Consider the following 19,722-nt stretch of genomic DNA (forward strand, 5'->3'; position numbering starts at 1 on the left):
GGTTACAGCAAAGGTGAGAAGCAAATTCCAGAGTTAAGGGCCTCTTCCGAAAAATCCCCTACTAACAATTCTGATATATACAAATTGAAGGTCTAGGGAACTGTACAAGAACAAAATGAGCATTATTAACATCTTACAGAAGCAATCTCCTCCCATGTGCTCCAGACCTATTGCAGGACTGGTCATGTGCACACTTGTTTTCTTCTGTATCTACAGTAGGTAGGTAGGCTTGGCTTTATTATAAGGTAGGCTGACTGACTGATGGCTACTTCATATGGATTTTAACTTATGCAGCTGGTAATTTATGTATTTTTCTCAAAAGGTTTAGACTAGTTTGGGTTCGGTATTCTTGTTATGCCTTCTGTTAAAGAAATAATGCCAAATCCTTATCTGTATTTGTAACAGGGCAGCACCCACCTTCCGCAAGCGCCCCCTTCTGGTCGGGTATGTCTGCAATCTTTCAGTTTATGGTGACTCCTGTTAGTGGTTTCTCAGGCGGTTTTTCAGTGACTCAGCCCTCCGGCCGAGTCACACACACTGTCTGTAGGTGAAACAGAACAAACCCCTTCCAGGGTATACAGTGTTTACCTTGTCCTGGCACTGGTATGGGAGCTGTAACCCCAGGGATTCCTCCCTGAAGACATGGTCTTCTTGCAGCCCTCCCTGAGCTCAGTCCTTACTCAGTCTCAGCAGCCAGCCAGGAGGTCCTTCTTAGTTCCCCCAGTCCCTGTCGGCAATTCTCTTGGGCTCAGTTCCAGCAGCCAGCCAAGACTTTTCTCAGCTCCCCCAGTCCCTTCCAGCATTGTCTTGGGCTCAGTCCCAGCAGTCAGCCAGGAGGTCCTTCTTAGTTCCCCCAGTCCCTGTCGGCAATTCTCTTGGGCTCAGTTCCAGCAGCCAGCCAAGACTTTTCTCAGCTCCCCCAGTCCCTTCCAGCATTGTCTTGGGCTCAGTCCCAGCAGTCAGCCAGGAGCTCCTTCTTAGCTCCCCTAGTCCCTGCCCACCCGCAGCTGTCCATGGTCCTGTTGCTCTTTCAGCCAGCCAGGAACACAGTCGTCTCTCCTCCAGCTCCAGACAGCAACTGACTACTGCTCTGTTCTGCAGCTGCTTCTTTTATGGCCCTGCTGGGCCCTGATTTGCTGCTCCCTGAAGCCTCTCTCATTGGCTTCTTCCCTTCAACAACTCTAGGCCACTGGAAGGACTTCTCTTCTGCTTCTTTCTGGGATAGTGTGTGGCTGGACCCTGAGGCCTCCAGCAGGCTGTCACAGTGTTGCATAAAGAAGAGAAGGTACAGATGATGTCCTACTACTTCAGCACCCAAGCAGCAGGGTACTGTTCTACCATTCTCTTGAGCGCTGCGGGAGGGACCTACCTAATTGCAGGTGCTGGCACACTACAGTTCTAGGGAGTACAGTCTGAAAGTTTGGGACTGGCTAGACTCTCTAGCTCCCTCTAGCCATATGTTATACTGTGCAGTGTCTATTCCCCACTTATGTAGTTCACAGTAGTAGGCAGGACTGTACCCATGTATGTTCACATTGTATTGTCCATGACTAATTCTGGTTGTATGCTTTCTTTGGGGAAGGGGATCATGTTGTCATCTATGATAATTTAATACAGTCCTAAGCATGCTGTCAGCACTCAGAAAACAACAAAACAGTAATTACTAATAATACTCTAATAATACAAAAACTAATGCCCTGGTATTTTTGAGTAGGGGGTAATTCCAAGGACCAAGCCAATATTACCTTATTCAATAAAAGGGACTCCTATGTTAATTGCTGTGTGAGCTAGTACAGAGTGAGAAATGACTGCTTTATTTGCTGGTACTCAATCACCACACTCCCTGTTCTATCCCATTATAAAGCAAGTTAGGATAACTTAGGAAAATAAGGAGTTATATGTAAAAGCAAATTATATGCCAGACTTTATGCTCATTGCCTCAGAATTCGCCTGTACTACATGCATGCTATGCTTAATCCACTCTGCAAACAAGTTAAAGGTAAATATGTGTTTGAAATAATAAATTCTTTAAAACAAATAACGATTTCTACATTTAATAATTATGTTGTTAAATCAAACGATGAGGCTTACGTTTGCTTGAACCTGTTATAAATGCAAGTGTTTGCACAGCCTATCTCATGCTGCCACCTGCTGGTCATTATTGGAGGTATGCAATCAATTGGAAAGATGCAGGGTTTTTTGCCTTTTGTCCCCCTTAGTTTAAATTAGATGGCGTATCTCATTCTAGGATGAAGCTCTGCTTTCACCAAATTTGAAAGCTAGGAGGAAGCATGGATGGTCAAATGGATTTCTTGGGTTCTCACATAAGCACTAGAACCAGGATCCTCCTTGATCCCAGTCCAGCGTTACAGTAACCCCCAAACATCACTACTATCCCCTCATCACATTAAATGGGAGTCAACAAATTATGATGGCTTATTTAAAGATGGAATATAACCTTTAAGTAATGATAAAAAATAATATAACACATAAGGATACTTTGCATTCTGTAAATTTTTCCATCCAAAGTACTTTACAAACACAAATGTAGTAAACCTGATATTGTTTTTGAAGAAGATAAGTATTAGCACCTCATTTTGCTGGTAGGGAAGCTAAGGCAAAATGAAGTTACAGGACTCGCCCTATGTCACACAAAAAGTCAGTGGCAAGGCCAGGAACAGAACTGCCTTCTGAGTCCCAGAAATGTGCTCTGACCACCAAAAATTGCTATTTCTGAAAGAGCACACATACAGTATAGTAAAGAATAAAACACATTCCCATTCACAATGTTAATGTATGTGAAGCCAAATTTACATGAAATTTATTATGGTTATTCAATATATTTTAAATCTCTCTTTAATGCTAAACGTTGGTTTTACTAGTCTTAGTTTTCTTATTTGATTTACCTGTAGAACTTTCTCACTTTGTTAAATGGTAAGCAGCTAAGGCATTGCTTGTAGATCTTGTTCTCATCTGTCTGTAGTTCCAACCCACATTTTGCACAACCTGAATAGATGATCATAGGAAGAGAAGCCAAAATACATTCTAATGAAGTGTCAGCATCTAAGATGAGTTGCCTGTACTGGGGAGTAGCAATGGTAAACTTCAAGTCTAAGACATGGGCTTTCAATTGAATCACTCCTACAAAAACAAAAGGATTAGATCAAATTTTGTGCCGTTTTAGTATTTTATAATATTATCATAGAAAGCAGTAACAAGAAGATATAGCTCAACTGATTCAAAACACTGCGTATAAATAACATAACAATAGCCTGAGATTTACTTTATCTTTTTGGAACTGCATATTGACATGCTTTACAAAGAATGATTTCCTCAGTGATAAAATCATTATGATAAAAAAAAATCTGAAAGTAATGACCTATGTGCTTAAATATTACTGTGATAGATGCCTATATTTTTTTAAAAAACAGACTGAGATCAGACAGGCAATACATAATAATAACTTAGATGTTCTCTGATTATAACAATGCCAGGGATTAGTCAAACATTTCTCACATATAGAGGTGTCTTGGTAAGTAAACCTGGAAACATAAAACTTTCTATGGCAGGTACAACAACAGACAATGGGGAAACAGGATGCTATGATACACCAAAAGTTTATAGCATCAAAGGGCAGTTTGATGGAGGGGAGCAGCAGCAGGACGAGAATTTGTTTTGCCTTTGTTCCACCTGGAGTTCTAGCTCTGTGTGCCCGAGGAGCATGAGCAGTGCAGCTGGAACATTCAGAAAATAAAAGGATAAATGTTAAACAAGTCCTACTGTGTACGTGTAAATGGTGATTTTCCACAGCTTATAACTTAACCAAATCTGGACAGAGTTTCATGGGTACAGCAAAAGACACCTCTCCAACCTCAGGACTATGCCCCTGCCAAATTTTAAGTCTGTGATTCAAACTTTGAAGGCGTTAGATTTGTTCCAAATGGGATTACAAAAAAATATACTAGCAAAACTCCTTATTTTCATTACTTAAGTTCCCAAAAATGGCTGTACTGTTCAAACTGATCAGAATTACAGGCAATGGAAAACAACTGGTTATTGATCTGGATAAAAAAAATATTGAACAGGTGCCTTGTCCAGCCTGTGCACTGAACCAGAGAGGGGTCTTGTGGAAAACACAGTACATAGCAATATAATTAAAAGCTATATCATAATGCATACACACAAGAGTGCACAGGAAACTATAATTCTTTCATTTCCTATCTTCTGAACACTTGACTTTGCATCCTCAACAATGTTCTTCCAGCACAGTTTTGTTGAATGACTATACACAGACATAGGTGTCCATTCTATGCTCCGAGAGAAAAGGTCTCTTTTGTTCTGCTCCAGGGGTTTATATAGTTTTTAAAGTGAAAAGGACCATAATGCATAATAAAGGCCACAAAACCTCATCTAGTAGTTCCTACACCTGCCCCAGTAACTTTTATTGAACTAGTGCATATCTTTTAGACAGATTTCAAACTTGATTTAAAGACTTCATGTGATGGAGAATTTATCACATTCCTTGGTAAACTGTTCCAATGCTTAATTATCCTCACAATAAAAGAAATGTTACAGTGGAGAGTAGATGGCGATACGAACACATTTAATCCAAGCTGTTTTTATTCTGTTCCCCCTCACAGGTCATCTCTATGCCTTCTGAATGAAGGCTGCATTCACACTTTTACTGGGATACTGAACAACTGCTTCCAAGACACACAATTTCAGGCTTACAGCTAGCTGCGTGTGTCTGGTTTTAATCCAATGAAGTGAGCTGTAGCTCACGAAAGCTCATGCTCAAATAAATTGGTTAGTCTCTAAGGTGCCACAAGTACTCCTTTTCTTAATGAAAACACTGTTAACTATCATAAATATAGTCAGCTTTCCTGCTTAGCAATGTGTCTCTCACTTAAATAGGTAGTCAACAAAGAGCTATGGATTACAATCTCACCTGAACATTTTTCCTCCAGGTGTGTTGACAGATTTGTCATTTTCATGAGAGACTTTTCACTTTTTTGAAATTTCTCTTTAAATTCAACTGCCCTTTTATCATCATCAAATAGACACTCACAGGATGACCATGGAGTTGTGTGCAGTTCAATGTCACCTGAAATAGAACTACGCTGGGCAAGCAGATATTTAAATTCCCATATGTGATCTGAAAAATAAAGCAAGAACAAATAAAGACCCAAGAAATTGAGTTAACTTCCATGCTTGTAGAAAGCTGCAAACACCTATGAGATTCCTTAATAAAACAAAATAATGTGCTCAGTGTTGTCTGCTATCGCGATTGTATCATAAGTTTCATGATAGCTGGAATTTTTCTTAAAAACAGTTCTTGGATCAAACTGATTGCACCAGACTCTCAGGTTTCACTAAAAATTTTAAGCTTTTTAGTATTCATGGTTCCATATAAAAATTTGAAAACATGATCCAAATGTACACAAAAAGCAAACCCAGAAAGTAAAATGAACCCCAATTTTATCCTTTTAAAAATCTCATGTTTTTTTAAGGCAATCTAATAACTGGGGGTGGGGTGCTGGCTGATAATACTGTCTGCTTGTCTTTGGCAATGCTGTTGCTCTCTGACATAGGACAGTCATGAGACTATAAAACATTCTTAACTAATGCAGTGAAATAGTATTGTAATAATTTCTTGTAAAATTTCTTTTTCAGAACACCTGGTATTATTAATACTACTATTCCTTAGGCGTTACCTATAAAATAACTAAACATTTTTTTTTATATTTTTGTTTTTTATAAAAAAGTTCCTACCTGTGTTTGGGAAAACAAAGGGAAAAATGTGCTAAATGTTGAAAGGTTTAATTAGGAGAAAAAGGACTTAAAACCACTAAGCTAAATTCTCCTCTCCAGTCCACAAAATGGGTCTCTTTAAAGCTATTCTGGTTTCTCTTTATGCCTGGAACTCCTATTGAAAGAAGTTCAGTGCATGTTGGGAGAGTAGAACAGCCATGAAGAAATCAATTGTGGGGGGAGGGAAAGGGGTTTGGTGTGGTGAATTTAGCTGTAAATATGCAACAGCAATCCTTCAACTTACAATAAAGCAACTGCTCAAAGGTGGATTTTTTCTCCCTTTATGACTTGTAAAAAGGGCCCAACTGTCAATACACACTGCTAAACCCAACTGTTGTCCAGAATTAGTTTATTGGCATGTGGTTATGGAGTTGAATCCTGGAACTTGAAGAAGGAAATTACATTAGTAGGAGAATTATAGTGGGTATCACTGATAAGTGTCATTTTGCCATTGTCCAAACATTGATCCATCTTCCCAAAACTCTGTACTTTGTTCAGGACATTTCATTTTACCGATTTGCACAATTACAGATCACACATAGTGTAGTATTTCTGTATTTTAATGCCTTCGTCATTTGCTATCTGCTTCAGGGGTCACTAAACCACATGCCTGTGCATATTCTTGAAACACAATCACTTGATGAAGCTCCATTGCATAACTGAGGCATGAAGTTCAGTACCCTCTAAGCGTTACACTACTTTTCAACCAAAATTTAAATCAATGGGGTGACTATCTTTTTGAGTAGGTATTTCATTCAAATGGGGTTTAAATCTGCTCCTCTATTCTATGGGAGAAATGCATGCCATCGAGAGAAGAATACAACCCCTACAATGTTAACTGTTTTATGGAGCAGTGCTAGTCACTCCATAGTTGAGGCTGAAGCTCACATTTGAGGGTTATAATGAACTCAATTTTCAACCCTTGACCCAAACTTCTCAAAAGAAACCAACCCATGTGAAATTTCACACATCTCATGCAAGGGAAAGTCTGGAGTGGGGAAAATCAGAAAAGGAGCTTAAAAGTTTTTATATTTCTTTAACAATTTCCTGGCATTGACTTCTCCTAAATTTTTTCAGCTTATCAGATCTTCAAAATGGCTTAGCCTACAAACTTCAGTTATTCACTTGTTTTCTTAGATGAGAAGCACCTATTTTTGGAGAAAGGAGGAAAAAAGTGTCAATATGGGGATTACAATTATATTACCGGTGGTGCTTGTAATGCCACCTATAGTTAAGGTTGCCTGACACTTTCCACTAAAAGACCCTGTTTTCAGTTACTTACAAGATGAAAGCAGGAAGTCAGAGATTAGAAGTAACAGTGGTGGGGGACAGAGGCAGGAGACGGTGATAGGATAGGTAGGGGCAAGAGTCAAAAAGGAGGGTAAGAGTGGAGGGGCAGGAGTTGGGCAGAGGTGAGATAGGAGCAGAAGGCGGCACAGGACAGCTGGGAGGAAAGGAGATGACAGGAGCAGAATTGTCTATGATCACTGCTAGAGCATACTCTCCTACAGATTTTGAAACTGAACGCATTGTTCCTGAATCTCAAAATTCCTTTGCTGTCTAGCAATTAGCTATGAAAACCAGGGGCAAAGTGTCTGTCTCCAGCCCACCCTAATGACTGGTTTACACAGAAGATAACATTCTCTACGGCTACTCATTACACTGTTAGCTCAAGCGGTAGAGGACTACATACACTGTGAATCTAAATGTCCCAACCCTGCTAATGATTCATGTGGGAGGCCAATATGATTCTATAGATGACATTTTTGTTTTTTCAATTTTTAAAGTTTTTTTTAAAAATGAAGGAAGCTACATTAAACAAAATGATGATATCAAAGAATCTTAAGGTTGTAAAGTCATGCAAAAAAATTAAGAATGCCAATCAAGGTTGCCTATGGATGATCACAATCACATACTATTTAGTATGTGAAGACTATGTAGTGTCTCTTTTTGGATGCAATAACATATGAAACATGTGAGAGAGTGTAGTTACCTCAGACTAAGATACACAAGGGGAGTGGGGGTTTTCTTGTCAATTTCATGGCTCCTGCCATGAAACTGACAAGACAGCCGATGTAAGGGACATAGCATCTACACAGGCACTGCGTCCACACTAACTACACCGATATAAGCCTTATGCCTCTCGTGAAGGTGGAGTTATGATGTCGGCAAAGTAGGGCACTTACATTGGCAGGACAAAGGCTGTAGTGTAGACACTGACATAATGAGGTCGACATAAGCTGCCTTTGTCAACCTAACTGTGTAGTGTAGACCGGCCCTCAGGGCTAGTGTACACTTACCAGCGGATTGAGGAGCAGAGATCGATGCATCAGCAGTCAAATTAGCGCGTCTTCACTAGACCTGCTAAATCAACCCCAGATCACTCTCCCGTTGACTCCTGTACTCCACTGGATTGAGAAGAGTAGGGGGAGTCAATGGGAAAGCATCTCCCGTTGACATCGAATAGTGTGGATCCTGTGGTAAGTAGGTCTAAGCTATATCAATTTGAGTTATGCTATTCATGTAACTAAAATTGCATAGCTTAGATCAAATTTCCCCTGTAGTGTAGACAAGGCCTCAGACAAATTATACTGCCCAGAAGTAATACTAAAGACTATGTTCCTCTGGCTGAAGCAAGCCACTTTTTGTTTGCCTTTTCGCTCTTTTTCTGCATCAAGCTGAAGAAAGTCCTGCCTTGTCACTATGAACACTGGGTTAGAGCAGGTTAGTGCAGATTCCGCAATTATGCGGAATTGTATTTTAGGTGTCTTGAAAAAAATATCACATGGATCCTAAACACGACTGCCATATAATTTAATTTCTTTTCAGAAAATCATCTCAAAAGCCGTTTCTAGAGAAAGCAATTTTCATATGTTAAATTGATTTTTTAAAATCACCTTACTATGGTTGAGAAAATACATTACTGGCTCAACAAGCACAGAAGATTGTAAGGCTGCTAAAGTTAATGAGAGACTTTCCACAGACTTCCATGGGCTTTCGATCATATCTGCCATGCTCATGTCACCATTCGCTGCGTGCTTGGTCACTGTAGCCTGGTCTATCTAGCTCTTATAATATCTTTTAATCTATTTGCTTTTAGGACCTCATCTGGCAACTTGTCCAGTCCCCAGTGCTACTACTACTACTCTTTGGGGGGAAACAATTCCGTCAGTATTCTCAATTCTCAGATTGTTCTCTATGGTTTTTAATACTCCTCACTAGTGTGAGAATTCGTCTTTTTCAAACTCTTTCATAATAATTTTCTCTGTTGCTTCAGTTAACCCACATTGGCTTTTCTCTAATAGAGAGAGCTTCACTTTTCTTAAAAGCTGGGATCATTCTAGTAGCTCTTGCTGTATTCTTTCCAGGGCAGTATAAAAATAATTGTTGTAATAACTACTACTCTCAGATGTTAATTTTCATGTCTTTCTTTATAGCATGGAAGACATTCATTCAACTTGGCAGCAGAGACTACCGCCTTTTTTTTTTTTAATGGTACATTTATTTCTTTGGTCTCACAAAAGCTTAATTTGTATCAGCAGTAAATTCTCTACTTGTACTAGGATTTTGACATAAACTGCATATTGCTACTTAGTCATGACGAGCTACTTACATATCTTAGTCAGGACTGCAATATTTTGACACTTAACCTTACCTAGTGTGCTCCACAAATTCATTTTTTAGGAACATAAGGAAAAACTTTTTAGTTGTAAAATCTTCATGGGTGAAATCCTGTCCTTAATGGAAGTTAGCCATTGACTTCAATGTGTCCAGGATTTTACCCCATGTTACTAGGCCTGCTCTGCTCTCCAAAGGCTGTTTGACTATAGAAAAGTATTTCATTATTCAAGGCATCATGTTTGGTAATCTCAGCCAGATCAGAGTAATATAGATAACGGAGTCTGACTACCTGATGCTATTACAAAGAAAGTCTATAGAACCAGCACAGTTTTTAGTGGCAGAATATGAGAGTTTTCTTTACAACTTCAGTGACAGATGAAAATAACTGTACCTGTTTGTTAAAAAAAATTTGCTTTTATGCTTCAAGGTAGAGTTATTAATATCGCTAAATATCCTTCTGTCTTTCTAGGGAAGTATGAAAAAAGCTGCAATTCCTCATCCCTACTTATCAGGACTACTATGTAAAGTTTAACCTTCTAGTACACATGGCCATCACATGCCTAGCTGTTTTTGTCTCCTGGCAAGAATGACCATCATGTGCTGTCTTTTTGTGACCCAGCCATGCCAATTAGTTCTTGTGACCTATACACTTGTTTGGCATGACGTGGACTTTTCTTGGCTGTCTTGCTGGGATCAAATGTTCATGGCTTGTCTATCAGTGATGGGTATTTGGACAGTTGAGAAATCAGTCCTTTATCTTGTATTTTAGATACCGTCTTTTAATGATTAAAATATGTGAATTGCTAGATTCATAGAACACTAACTGGAGAATAAATTACAAGCTCTCTGGCACAGTTAAAACAATTATAATAATCCTATCCATGTCTATATGTTATTAAAATTTCCTGTTGTCTTCCATTGAAGGGACCAAACAACAAAGCCTTTATTGTAGTATAATGGCTTATGGCTTGATTATTCGCTGTGACTATTTAACTTGCTGCAGCACATACTGTAGCGTCAAGAAACTTTTCAATGATCTCCCATATTATTTAACAGTTAATACTTCACCTTTCTCAGTTCTATAAGGAACTTACTGGAGTTTTGTCATTGCCTCCAGTGGGTTCAGGATTTCACCTCATGTTACTTTCCCATAAGTTCCTTATTTCTCTTGGACAGTATTCACATGTCCTATTCCCTTCTTATTACAACATACCAAAAATAAAGGTCATGAAGGTTTCATCATCTTAATACTCAACTTCTGCTGGTAGTCTACTCTCTTCCCATTATTATTTTTTGTGTCTTATTGCTTTAGTTCTACCTGCAGCTACTTGAGTTCTGAAAGAGAGTATGCTCTAGACTAGAGGTTAGGGCAGGAGAAGTTGTAGTCAGAATTTCCAGGATCTATTTCCAGCTCAACTACAGATTCACTATGTTACTTGGGCAAGTTTCTTAACCTTTATGTATTTCAGTTTCCCCATCTGTAAAAATGTATATAATATTGCACCTCACTAAAGTGATGTCTTTTTAAAATCTTGCCCCAAACATTTATGGTAATGATCTTGATAGGCACTGAGCACCCTCGGATTGACATCAATGGGATAAGAGAGCATTCAGCATTTCTCAGGATCAAGCTCTAAGTAAAAGCTAGACTAACATCTGTAAAGCCCTGTGAGACTCTGATATATGAAAATATAGATAAAGCATTACAAAATCACTGCTAAACCCTTAAACAGCCATTTAAAACTCTCATTGGTGTTCCAGAATAAGTGGATGAAGCAAGCTGAAGTTTCTGAGCCAACTTGCATGACAAAAGATAGCGTAGAGCTGTGGGAATTGTTAAAACATCTAAAAACCTCAAGTACATTGTCACAATAGGACTGAGGGATATTTACCCATTGAATAAAAATATTTACAAAATGAATGTTTTAACACAATTAACAGCACCATGCAAAACATATTCTCATTCTACCTTTTCTCACTCTTCTCTTGACCTTTACTATGACTGCAGATTACACATATTAATCATTCACCTGGATAATACATACAAAGAGTTTATTTATACTTACCCTTTTTCCTTTGAAGTTGAGGACACCAGGCTGCCCCTGCTCCCCATAATACCATCAGATGGTGCTGATCTCGGATCTGTTCCACTGTTAGAATAATTTTTCTTTGCTTTTCTCCTTTGTAACTGTATACAGACTCTGAAAAGGTTTTAAATGATATCACTGTGATTTTACAAAAAAACGTATTGAAAATTTACATGAAAATACCTGTGAACCCACGGCGCCAGTTAGGGACGAGTGAGGAGGGGCAGCAAATATTTCCCCTCACTCCCACATTTTTGCACTTGCTCAAGTTCCATAAGTCAGAGCCATGGGGGGTGGGGGATACAGCCTGACCACTTTTAAGCAGTGGTCCCATACTATATCATTGCACATAGAGCATTGCTTCAGCTTTTTGGTCACAATGGCACTGAAACTGGACCTAACTCTGTTCAGATGGAGTTGCAACCAGGCCAAATTTCAGTGAGAGGCATTGTGACCAGATGGAGGGGTGGCCGGGCCAAATGGTGTTGCGACCTGGAATGCGGCAAGTCTGTTCCTGCAGCACAGTGCACAGGAGTTTGTCAAGAAGTCAACTTGTGGCGACACTGGCTCAAGCACTGGGTGGGTCAGAGAAATAGGAGACTTCCGTTGAGAACAGGGGAGATGCACTTTTGAAAATAGCGCCACTATTAATGGTGCTTTAGTGGTAGGTGCCGAGTACTGGGACTTTTTAAAATCTTGCCCCAAACATTTATGGCAATGATCTTGACAGGCACGGAGCGCCCCTCGGATTGACGTCAGTGGGATAAGAGGGCATTCAGCAGGTCTCAGGATGAAGCTCTAAGTCAAAGCTAGAAAAAAAATGCCATAATATTTTAACCGCTTTCTCAAAGAGAAATATTTTTCTACTACTATTCACTCAAAACAAGAATTATTGCAGTGTGTACAAACAGACTAAAAGGGATAACAGTGGTAAATCTTGAATTTATTAATTATAAGAGTCCTATTCATCTCTTAATTCTTGAAGTCACTTAGAGTCACAGAGTTTAAGGCCAGAAGGGATCACCAGATCATGATATCACAGATCATCAACACCAACCAGCACCCACATATTAAACCCAATGACCAAAATATTACAGTCCACAGAAGACTAAACTATTATGTGCCACAGGAAGAGAATAGGAAGGACCAAGGAGCACCAGTGCCAGAGGCCACCGTAATGGCAGTGCACTGATTAAGTGAAATATACCCAGATAATCCTGGCAAATGACCAGCCCGCCCGCCCCAACACAGAGCGCAGAGGAAGGCCAGAAACCCTCAATGTCACTGTCAGTCTGACCTGGGGGAAAATTCCTTCCCAACCCCTTATATGGCAATCAGATGCTGAGCATCTGAGCAAAAACCAGGCACTGAAGCACATAAGGGTGAGAATGTCTGGTTACATATCAGAGCACGCGTCCCACCTATTCCAGTGGCCCATTTCCATCTCTAATACTTCAGATTAAAGAGAACAAAACAAAAACAAAAAAACAAAATATACTGGAGGAAGGGGGCTGGGGAACCCTGCAGGTGGCTGGCTGAAGCCCTGAAGCATGGGCTTTTAGGAACAGAAGACAAACTGGAAGTGAGCCCCAGGGCTGTCACTGCCCCCAGCCACCACAAAACAAACTAGTCATACAATCACACTCAGAAATTCGTCCAGCTCTCTCAAAACGCAAGTTGCTTTCCCCCACAACTCCTATGGGAGGCTCTTCCAGAACCTCAATCCTGATAGTTCTCCTTCTAATTTCCAGACTGAATTTGTTCATAGCCAGTTTAAACCCATTTGTTCTTGTGTCAACACTGTCCTTTAGCTAAAATAGATCTTCACCCTCCCTCCCTGCTGTTTACTCCCCTTCTTTCTGCTAGGCTGAACAAGCCAAACTCATCTAGTATCCTCTCATATGATAGGCCTTCCATTCCCCTAATCATCCTAATAGCGCTTCTCAGCGCTATTCAAGTTTGAATTCATTTTTCTTGAACATGGACAACCAGAATTGTACAGAGTATTCAAAATGAGGTCTTACCAGTGCCTTATACAAAATTTTTATTAATATTTCTCTCTCTCTACTGGAAACACCTTGCCTGATACATCCTAGGTCCGCATTTACCATTTTTGCGGCTGCACCATATTGCTGGCTCAGTCATTCTGTGATCAACCGATACACACAATTATCCTCCATCACTTCCAGATGATCAGCCTACACTTGTATCAGAAATTCTTATTATTAGACCCTAACTGCATGACATTGCACTTTGTACTATTGACTTTCATCCCATTACAGCCACTTCAGTCTTCAAGGTCATCCAGATATTCCTGTATAATATTCTGATCCTCCTCTGTTTTGATGATCACTCCGAACTTTGTATCATCAGTAAATTTCATTAGTACATTCCTATTTTTTATATCAAGGTCACTGATAAAATACTGAGTAAGACTGGGCACTAGACTGATCCTTGGCGAGCTCTACTAGTAATCTCCCTCCAATCCAATAGTTCACCTTTTACCACAACCTGTTGCCTTCTCCCCTTTAGCCAGTTCCTTATCCATCCTACAATTCTTGTACTAATTCCCACCTTCTCTGATTTAACTAATAATTTCTCATACGGCACTGGGTCAAGAGCTTTACAGAAGTCCAAGTACATTATTAGATCTACTGCATTTCCCTTTTTTTAAAAAAATCAGTTGTTTTCTCAAAGGAAAAGAGCCAATGGTTCTGGCATTACCTACCTATGATTATATCTCCTTTACCATTTACCTCCATTAATTTAATTATCCTTTCCCCTCACAATTTGTTCTAAAGTCTTGCATACTACCTAGCTCAAACTAACAGATCTGTAAGTGCTGGGATCACTTTCCCCCCACTCCTTTTCTTAAATATAGGTATGATGTTAGCTATTCCCCAGTCATATGATACTACCTCCCAACAGAGAGAATTATTAAAAATCCTTGCTATGAGACTAGCAATCTCATGTGCCAGTTCTTTCAGTATTCTGGGATAGTTTAGGGCTTTAAACCTACATTCAGTGTTTCTCACAAATACTTAACATAGTTCTCCAATAGCAAATTCTGGTCAAAATATAACTGTTGAGATGTATGTACAGTATATGCAAGCATACATCATGGAGAATTGCACCTTTAGACAGTTCAGTCTGTAGGAGAATAAAGACAATATTGACAGTTACAGATAACAGTGTGGGGAAGTAGAAGATACAGGTAAAAGGGAGACTATTACTGCTTTCACTGAAGGAAGGAGCCAGCTCATGCCAGTGATCCCAGTCTAGGACCACTTAGAGAAACCAAAGGCTATCTTCTCTGCTCTAGGCAAAAAGCTATCAGCTTCCCTCCCCCTCTGTCAAGTCATGCTCACACTTGACCCCGTTATGTCTTGCTCAGGTCACCCAGTACTGTGAGCCACTGCGTTACTGCTCTGTCTCAGCAAGAGTGAGCTTTGTTTCTGCTAAGCTATGTGTTAGCTCCCTGTCACACCGGCTGGTCAGCAAACTCCTTGGGACTCTACCAGTCCAAATACTGCCTTGCAGGTAACAATCAGTGAACACCATTTTCCAGGTTCCCTGGAGACAGCTTCTTGCAATGTCCACTAGACTTTCATCGAAGTTATTAAGATCTCTGTCTCCAAAGAGACAGAGCACAGAAAGCCTATCAGAAGACTTACACTTCAATGCACACAGCACTTACATAGCACTGAGATGGCTTTGTAATGAAACAGGAATAAGTTTAACAACAAAAAACACAGGTTTGAGTGATTGTTGTACCAATAAATTAAAAACCAGCAGGATCTTATTAAAGGGGAAAAGGCAAAATACCACATTTATTGTGAATACAGAAAGAATCATAGTAAGCAGTTAGTTATAGTTATAACATTCCATTCAATCTCATATTTATTCACACATTCATTCATACACACACAAACACACACACACAGGTTCTGCAAGGTTGTTATCATAGTTACCAGCCTTAGAGTTGCTCATGCCAAGCCACTGGCCAGGTGGCCTGGACATGAGGAGGGAGAAGGGCCTTGTCAGATGCTCATCTGATGCTCCTGGAAGTTGGTTTGCAGAATCAGACCCCCCCCCCAAGTTATCACTTTCTAGAGTCCATTTTTATAGGAATTTCTTCCTATGCCAGTCTATGGGAATTGCTTCATCATGCTGTTGCTGAATCAATCAGCAGATGGCACATTCCTGACGACTCCGTGTTGCTAGATGTTATCTTGTTCTTTGGTTCTCCATTCTTGAGGCTGTTGGGTGGATTCCAGTCTGCACTCCGGGGGTCCTCTGGTTATTTCCACTTGACGCCTTCTTCAGCCGATGGACACTGGATTCTTAGGCTGGCACCTCCCTGATCATTCAGTTATTATCCATACCAAGCATCCATCCACATACATCCTCTATCTCTATTTTAATCACAATTGTTAACAAAGCAAGATGAAGACAACAAAAGGGCGGGGAGTCTCTAGGTGCTGTTTCTATTGTTACAAAGTATTGCTTTGAGTCTCTCTCTGTGTGAGTAGCAGTTGTTATGAAGAATTGCTTTGAGAACAGACTCTGTCTTAGAATGTACTAACACAATTAGCAGCTTGCAAGTTTCACACATAGAGGGAGAGAAACAGTACCAAAAACCAAGAGACCTCTTAATTAGTAATACCCTGGAATTTAAACTATGGGGAATCAAATTCATTTGTGATTTTACTACAGAACTTCTTTAATATGATCCAACATGATTTCAAGTAAAAGTGAAAAAGATTGAAAAGGTTACAAACAAAAGATGCTTTCGAGTGACTAAAACTTAACTTCAGCAAGTTACAATCCTTGTCCAAGCAGGTTTCTCACCTATAGTCAATTTCCAGAGACTTCAACCCCCTTAGCTGAAAGATCCACCTTTCTCAGATTTCAAGAGCTCTGGCCTCTTGTGTTTCTCTAGTGATGACGACAAAATGGCTTTCTGTTTCTGCTTATAATTTCCATAATTTCACTGTCTCTGTTTCAAGAGCCAGGACGGCTTCCTGAAGGTGCACCTTCCATCCCCTATCATGATCATTAAGTGGTCATCTCACCTACTTGCAGTTTGATGGCTTTGTTTCCCATCTATGTAAATGTACTTCCATTGTTTCTGGTTGCATCTTGCTCAATTTACATTGAAAAGACAATCAAGCAGACAAAACAACATTCTTTTGTCTATGACAGACTGGGCTTATACACTGCCAGCCAAACTCCTTTATAAGACTGTTTCAAGCACACATCTATAATTCGTTATATACCACCTGTACATATGTAATGCAGTAATATTAATGACCAGCATGTTACCAATTTGCATATGATACCTTACATGACACCTTTTAGATACAGATTATGACAACAATGAGTTTGGGCAATGAGTGTGTCAGGCCTGATGTGAGTTATGGTATGATGAGCCTTCTGCCAGTTGGCATCGATGGGCTCCTGGGGTCATACCCCCTTCCCAGTCAACCAGCAGTTTTCAGGTTCTCCCCCCGGCTACCCCAACAATCAGCTGTTGGAGATTTCATGCTGAATTGAAGTCAGAGGGGAAAACAATTTTCATTGGTACAACAATCATCTTTTGTGCTGGAACACAGTTCTGACTGAAAGCAAAGCCTGGCCTCTCTGGGGTGACCAGAGCAGAATATGGAGGTATGGGGTGGGAAAGAGCAAACATCATCTAAAATTTAAGTGCTGATTTTTAAGAAGTTAGAAAAAAATTCTCTAAAATTTACTGTCAGTTAAAAATGCTGATTTGTGGAGCAGGATTTAACTACCTTTTAGCATATTGGCAAGGTATCTGGGCTTGCAACATAATCATGAACTTGAGTCACTTAAGGTCTAACAAGTCCACTTACCTGTTAGTAGAGTGATGCTGACAAGTTTTAGTACCGAATGCACCAATGTATCTGGCTGAAGTTGGTCTAGCTGGACATGCTGTATGCTATCCAACTTCTGCGGTTGTCTGTGTGGGAGATCTTTCAAGTAGGCAAATTTTGAAGACACATATGCCAATAAATCTTGGAGACCATCAACATCTACAACATGGGAAACTTAAAAAAAGAAGAGAAAAAAAAAGAAAATCATCTGACCCTTCTCTTTTTTTGGCCAAGAAATGTATTATAATCTGATTAGTGAGTGTTTGAATTGAAAAAATAATTCTGAACAAGGACAGCACCTGGAAGTATCATCATAAACAGTTTATCATTTGATTCAGACTTGACATTCAAATTTTTTTTGCCATTTTAAAAAAAACAAACTAACCATACTTTATTATTTGACAGAATTTCAGCACAACATGTGTGTTGCTTTAAATGCACCCAAAATTAGTAACAAACAAAAATAGCTCTTACATTGGTACAGAATCATATAAAGTGGTCCTCATTAAAAAGTCAGCATTTACTAAAGAACTGTATCTGAAATATAGCAGTTATTTCTTATTCTAAGTACAGGGAACTCAGATAGTTCTGTAAATGTTTGCTTTGTATGATGAACGCTCAATTGTGTCACATAGTCCATCTGGCTAACAGTCCAGGATTGCTCTTTACAGATCACTTTCTAGTGTTCTGCGCACTTTAGATGTTTACCTTAGCAAGGAAAAGCCAAACAACAATAAAAAGATTATTTTTTAAATAGCCAATTTTCTTTTGAACTAAAATCTGGAAAATAAGTGATTTAATCTGTAAACAATTCTCTTTGAATTCAAATCTAGAGAAGTTGAGAATTAGATAAAATATAAAGATTCTCTTATTCACATATTGCAGTCTCACATTGTTTGGGATCGATAGCTGAGCAGCTCCCCAGATTAAATAACTGACTGGTAAATGTTGACTGCAGCATCATTTCTCCATACCAATGGTTCTCAAACACTGTGACATCTGCAACAAAAAAAGCAGACATCAATCCACAGCACATTAATGGTTGATATATATACAGGTCCTACTTCAGCACTGGAAATCTTTAAAGTGACTTTAGCTCTGAATCTGAATTTGGAATCCTTTATTTCACTCCTCTAATGTTTAAGTTGTTCCATCTATTTCCTTGGTCTTTTCCAACGCATTATGGCCTACCTGCTGTTCCTGTCTTGCCAGTGGCCTTCTCCACTACTCAGGTAGGCTACTTTCCTTTTATGTGCTATCTAAACAGTGATCTAGGGCTGACCTTGAAAGACGCAGCCAAGCTGTTACTTTGGCTTTAAATATATTCCTAGGACCTGAGCCTGAAAAATTGTTCTATGTATATGCAGAACCCTGTTTACTTCACTGGAACTCTGCATGGCCCATGCAGAGCCGCTGGCAGGACTGGAGCACTAACTTGTGACTGAAGAGTGTTTTTAGAAGAGACTATCTTTTTACAACAGCTTAATTTTAAAACAAATAATTTTCAGAATTCACAGAGAACCAATAAAAGCATTGCTTTATCAAGTCTCCTCAATGGTAGGCATTCTCTACTGTATGATATTTAATAGTCCAACACCAAGTATCTCATAAAGACACATTGTGCAAGGGAATTACATTTATCAAGTATGATTTCCAAACAGTAAGGCAGATAGACTAACAGTTTCTTATTGACTCATATAGCCTAACTGAGGCAGGCAGTGGTAGGCTGGCTTAAAAATAGGTCGGATGGAGTCTGAGATAAGGCAAACAAAAAGCTTCCCCCCTGCCCCTTTCCTCTATCTTTACTTTCAGTTTTTCTAGAACATGTAATACCACAGTATCTAAGCAAGAGTAAAAAAGTTAAAACTATACACAAACAGAATTTAAACAAACATTCAAAACTCTGACTGAAAAAGTCACAACATGCAAGAGGTAATGTAAACTATCAATATTAGAAACAATTCTGTTAGAATGTCGGGGGGGGCAGGGGAATCACAATTATTTCTCATCTGAACTTCTAAGAATTCAACGTATCAGTCTTCGGCACAGTATAAGAGTCTACATAAAAGTAGGGATAACCAGATAAAAATACCCCAGCATTAGTGCTTGTGGGATTTGATAATAGGAATAATCCTATATCACCTTCAAGGAATAAATGGTCAGATTATGAAACCCTATAGCAGTGAGGATTTTGTTCAGACCTTGGAAGATTCTGGATTACGTTCCCACTTCCACGTGTAGAAACAGTTTAGAACTGTTATCACACCATATGAAATGGGACAGGCTGGGTAGATACATCCTGGAAT

The 19,722-nt window shown here is 39.4% G+C and overlaps 1 protein-coding gene across 9 annotated transcripts in view; it reads right to left on the reverse strand.

The window, feature by feature from the left end:
- Positions 1-19,722, reverse strand: part of SHLD2 (shieldin complex subunit 2) — a 76,193-nt gene that overhangs the window by 10,899 nt on the left and 45,572 nt on the right. For all 9 annotated transcript variants that reach the window (XM_073353340.1, XM_073353335.1, XM_073353339.1 and 6 more), the window contains 5 exons: positions 18,308-18,415; positions 17,396-17,590; positions 11,499-11,633; positions 4,949-5,155; positions 2,907-3,141 (listed from right to left, as the gene is read on the reverse strand). In XM_073353340.1, the coding sequence (XP_073209441.1) occupies positions 2,907-3,141; positions 4,949-5,155; positions 11,499-11,633; positions 17,396-17,590; positions 18,308-18,415 (880 nt within the window). The remainder of the gene's footprint in view (positions 1-2,906; positions 3,142-4,948; positions 5,156-11,498; positions 11,634-17,395; positions 17,591-18,307; positions 18,416-19,722) is intronic.

The sequence above is a fragment of the Lepidochelys kempii genome, chromosome 7 (genome assembly GCF_965140265.1).
Source record: "Lepidochelys kempii isolate rLepKem1 chromosome 7, rLepKem1.hap2, whole genome shotgun sequence".
Lineage (NCBI taxonomy): Eukaryota > Metazoa > Chordata > Testudines > Cheloniidae > Lepidochelys > Lepidochelys kempii.